The 4676-nt window shown below is 38.5% G+C and overlaps 1 protein-coding gene across 1 annotated transcript; it reads right to left on the bottom strand.

Moving 5' to 3' along the window:
* Nucleotides 1-2316: 2316 nt before the first annotated feature.
* On the bottom strand, nucleotides 2317-3267 carry LOC138177682 (olfactory receptor 51H1-like). Its single transcript, XM_069108892.1, has one exon. It carries the CDS (start codon nucleotides 3265-3267, stop codon nucleotides 2317-2319), a length of 951 nt encoding a protein of 316 aa, XP_068964993.1.
* Between the last annotated feature and the right edge of the window lie 1409 nt (nucleotides 3268-4676).

Genomic DNA, 4676 nt, shown 5'->3' with positions numbered 1-4676 from the left:
TTTGTAGGGATGATAATTAAATGTATGGGAGCTGAGAGAGAGAGAGAGAAGAAGAAGAAGAAGAAGAAGAAGAAGAAGAAGAAGAAGAAGAAGAAGAAGAAGAAGAAGAAGAAGAAGAAGAGATTGAGAGATTATTCTCACTTCAAATGATTATACTTTGTGGAGGAAGGCATAAAGTGAATGAATTTATGTTTTCTTTTCACAAAGGAGGACAAAGCAGCAGGAAGTCTAGAACCTCATTGTTGAGAACTATGGTCAAGTCTTTCAAAATAAAGCCCATTTACTCAGGATGGGTTACCTTCCCTACCTATTTCAGATAATCCTTTTAATAGCAGCAAAGCAATAAACAAGATCTCATGCATAGAAAAGTCAACTTTTTCAAAAACTTTTTTTTTATATTGGTATGTAGTGAATGTCTAATATGTCCCCAGATTTATTTGAGTAAATGAGAAAGCTCAAGTGTCTACTCAATCATAGAGCCTCAAAATTGGAAAAGACTTCAAAGAACATAGTCCAAAAAGCAATTAGGAAGGAGCCCCTCCCACCTGCTTCCCCCTTAACAGCCTAGTTAGAAAAAAAAAGAGGACACTAGCATTACATTAGTTTGAATCAAAGAAACCAAGGTGGAATGTTTCTGTGAATGGTACTGTATAGTGAAAGAATGCTATAGAATTTCGGGGCATGTGAGGCATAATTTAATTCTATTTATCAACAAGAAGTTTTTAAGGGCACACTATGTTAAGGAACCATAGAGTGTTCTGAGGATTCAATGGTAAAAATGAGAAACAGTCTCTAGCAGTTTACATTCCTCTAGGGGATACAACATATATGCACAGGAAAATATGGAAGGTCAAGCAGGCTGGAAATGTTGAGATAGGATTTATGGAATAGCCAGTTTTGGGCTCACTTTTCTTTGCATCTAGTCCTTGCTTTATCCTCAGACACCAATTCCTCTTCCTTTATCCTTAAAGTCCTTTTCCCTCTTGGCCTGCTGTCACTCCCATCCTACTAACCTTTATTTCTGGGTAGCTCAAGCCATCTACTTTGTTCCGACCCCAGAATTTAGAGCCCTTATAATGCTGTCAGCCTACATCAACAGTCCCTTGAGCACCTCAACTCTGTTTTGCCACTGCTGCCTACATATTTCACCTTCATTTTTAGGGGTACACTTGGAGCCATCTCAAATGTACTCTCAGGAGTCAATTTTGAAATTTTAAGTGTGAGCATTTATACCTTGGAAATCAGGAAACCATAAAAACCACAGGTTAATTTTGTTTTATTTATTATCCTAGGCTTAAGTGAATGATGGAGAGAACTTTAATAATGCAGATCAAAATTAAAAGTGTATTGAGCTTTTTTTTTTTGGAAAGGTTGTTAAACATTTGCCACCTCAGGCAGCTAGCTAGGTGGCACAGTGAATAGAGGAACGGCCCTGGAGTCAGGATGACCTGAGTTCAAATCTGGCCTCAGACACTTAACACAAAAATCTAGCCATGTACCTTGGGCAAGTCACTTAATCCCAATTGCCCTGACTTTGCCCCTCCAAAAAGCAAAAATCAAACAAACCAAAAAAAAAAAAACATTTGCCACCTCAACCCTGCTATCTTTTTAGGGCAACAGAATCCTTGACTAAATCCAATTTTACAAAACAAATTCTACTATTATTCTATTATCACATATTCTATACTGGGTTGACCAAGGAGATCCAGGGGAAGATTTTTCCAGATATTTGCCCAGACAAAGATCATTATGCAGGTTGAAGACCATCTATGCTAAAGATAAGGGAGGAGAGATTTCCATTCCTATAAACAACAATTAAGACTGTCAAGAATAAAGTTTTTTTATTACTTTTTCTCATATATTTAATAAAGTTTGGATTCAGTCAAAGGGCTGCACTTGGAGACTTAGAGGGCCACATGTGACCTCAAGGTCACAGAGGTCACAGGTTCCCCACCAGACAATCGAGTGACTTCAGTACTATTCACTAGATTCAGTTAAAGGCCATTAGGTGGAAAAGTAGATAGAGTACTCCCAAGGAATCAGGAAGACTTGAATTAAAGTCTGACTTTAGGTCCTTCCTAAGTGTGTCACTCTGGGCAAGTCTTTTACCTTGTTTGTTTTATTCTCTTCAATTGTAAAATAGATATCATAAAATAACATACCATACAGGGATGCTGTGAGAATCATCTGAGATATTTTTAAAGTACTTAGCACAGTGCCTGGAAAACAGTAGGCATGATATAAATGGTTATTGCCTTCTGTTTGCCCATCCTACTTGGTGATTATCACTCAAATCCTTCTCAGCCCAAGCATCCACTATGCCATTCCCTTTCTCCTAAAGAATAATTGGACCATCCTCTTACGGATCTGCTTAGTCTTTATACTGTAGATGATAGGATTAAGTACAGGTGGGAGTAGCAGATACACATTGGCCATCAGTGTGTGCACAATGGGTGACAGGTGCTTTCCAAAGCGGTGGATCATGGTGACACCAATGAGGGGTACATAGAAGAGCAGCACAGCACAGATGTGAGAGAAGCAGGTATTGAAGGCCTTGAGCCTCTCAGACCATGAGGCAATGCCCAGCACAGTCTTCAAGATGAGCACATAAGAAAAAAGAATAATAAGGGCATCCAACCCCAGAGTACAAATGACAATAATAAGGCCATAAAGAATATTGACACGTGTGCTAGCACATGCGAGTCTCATGGCATCCTGGTGGAGACAGTAAGAGTGAGAGAGGACATTAGAGTGGCAGAAAGGCAGTCGCTTGATTAGAAAGGGCACAGGGAAGACCACACAGATGGCACGGACAATGACAGATGCTCCAATCTTTCTAATGACCCCAGAGGTGAGGATGGAAGCATAACGCAATGGATCTCTGATAGCTACAAAGCGATCAAAGGCCATGGACACCAACACTCCAGATTCTACCACTCCAAATCCATGTATAAAAAACATCTGAGTGATGCAGGCATCAAAAGGGATTTCAGGAGCATTGAACCAGAAAATGCTGAGCATAGTGGGCAGCGTGGACATGGAGAGACCCACATCAGTCAGTGCCAAGATGGAGAGGAAATAGTACATTGGCTCATGGAGACTGCTATCCATCTTGATAATGGATAAGATGGTTCCATTGCCAAGAAGAGTGAGGGTGTAGAGGAGTCCCAGTGGGAATGCCATCCAGGGGTTCTTCTCTGGCATTCCTGGTATACCCGTCAGCAAAAAACTGTGATGATTGATATGAGAGACATTCAAGTTAAGCATGGTATCACCAGTAGGGGGTTTCTCTGCTTGGCAGGCAGCTTCTGAAATGAAAGAACATTCTCTTATGGGCTAGGCAGAAATGTACATTTAAGTCAGGGAGGAAGAAAAGTAGACATAAGGGATTTTTCACTCTGACTTTCCTTCTTACTTCCTTGGAGATCTCAAGTATGGTAACTCCCTTTATTGATTTTTAGTTCATCTGAAAATATGAGGATATAAATAGAAAAGCAGTAACCTTAAGATTTAAGTAGTACCTGGAAACCATATATAAGGACTTAAGTCTGTGGGGCTCCATGACTCCCTTGTTCATTTTTGTAGTTTAAATATTGTCAGAAAAAAATGGCAAAAGTAGTAGAGAAAATCCCTAGTAATTTAGGAGTATGCCATACTGGGGAAGTATTGCCTCAAATCATCAATTCCCTTTAAATACACTCTCTACAAATATACACACACATTGCCTATACTCATGAAAATTTCTTATGCATATAAGCATATAATAGAAAAATATTCTATACATATATTTATATATGGTGATTTATGAAAAATCTTTCAAATACATACTTACAGACATTTGCATGTGTGAACATAAATACACAGTAAATCTTCTGTAAATGTCAAAACTCCTATGTGGAAAGTGGCCCATTTTTATACAGAGCAGTCACATTACAACTAGCTTTCTGGAAATGGAAAGACCTACTCAGAGCTATTAAGAATGATGAGATATATTGACTAGGGCTAACCTTGCTACCATGACAATTAACTTTCTTTCTCTGGCATCAACTTTCCCATCAATAAAATAGGGATAGCATTATTTACGTTATTCCAAGATACCCTGTCTTCAATATCTGACCAAGATCTAGACACATGTCCTGCTACCTGCCTCATACTATGTTGATAATCAACCCAAGAAGGGAGGGAAAGACCTTCCTGAGTAACCTAAAGAGAATCTCTTCCAACATTTAAGTTTGACCTAGCTAGAATTTACTTGGATGAAGGAGAGTTCTCAAATAAGTCTCTCCATCTATAACCAGACTGACCCTAGTAATCTACCCCATCAGCTTTGAACATAAGGCAGGATGAGATACTGAACATCTGGCCCTTTGACATACCCTACCTATCTCTTCTACAGTAACTTATAATCAAATTAATATTATTTTGGTTCCAAGTAATCAGGAGCAGTAAAACAATATATAAAATGAGCACAACAATGTAAATAACTAGCATAAAAGTTGAAAGTCTCTGTTGCAAAATTATAAAGAATAAGCTTAGAGCTAATATGTGTGTGTGTGTGTGGGAATAGATACTTCATTCTTTTCCTTTGCAACATAGGCAGTCCATCGCACTACATACATTTTCATTTTGGATGTCCTAGTCCATTTTATTTATTGTATTTTCTAATATTTTGTCTT

The sequence above is a fragment of the Petaurus breviceps genome, unplaced genomic scaffold (genome assembly GCF_028583685.1).
Source record: "Petaurus breviceps papuanus isolate PSGF00001 unplaced genomic scaffold, PetGlider_PUasm1.0 90444, whole genome shotgun sequence".
Lineage (NCBI taxonomy): Eukaryota > Metazoa > Chordata > Mammalia > Diprotodontia > Petauridae > Petaurus > Petaurus breviceps.
Note: the sequence above shows the minus strand (reverse complement) of the source record. Positions and strands in the feature narration are given on the sequence as shown.

Excerpts from the sequence above, each read along its gene's own strand:
- LOC138177682 (XM_069108892.1), bottom strand. The coding sequence starts at position 3,267 with ATGCTTAACTTGAATGTCTCTCATATCAATCATCACAGTTTTTTGCTG.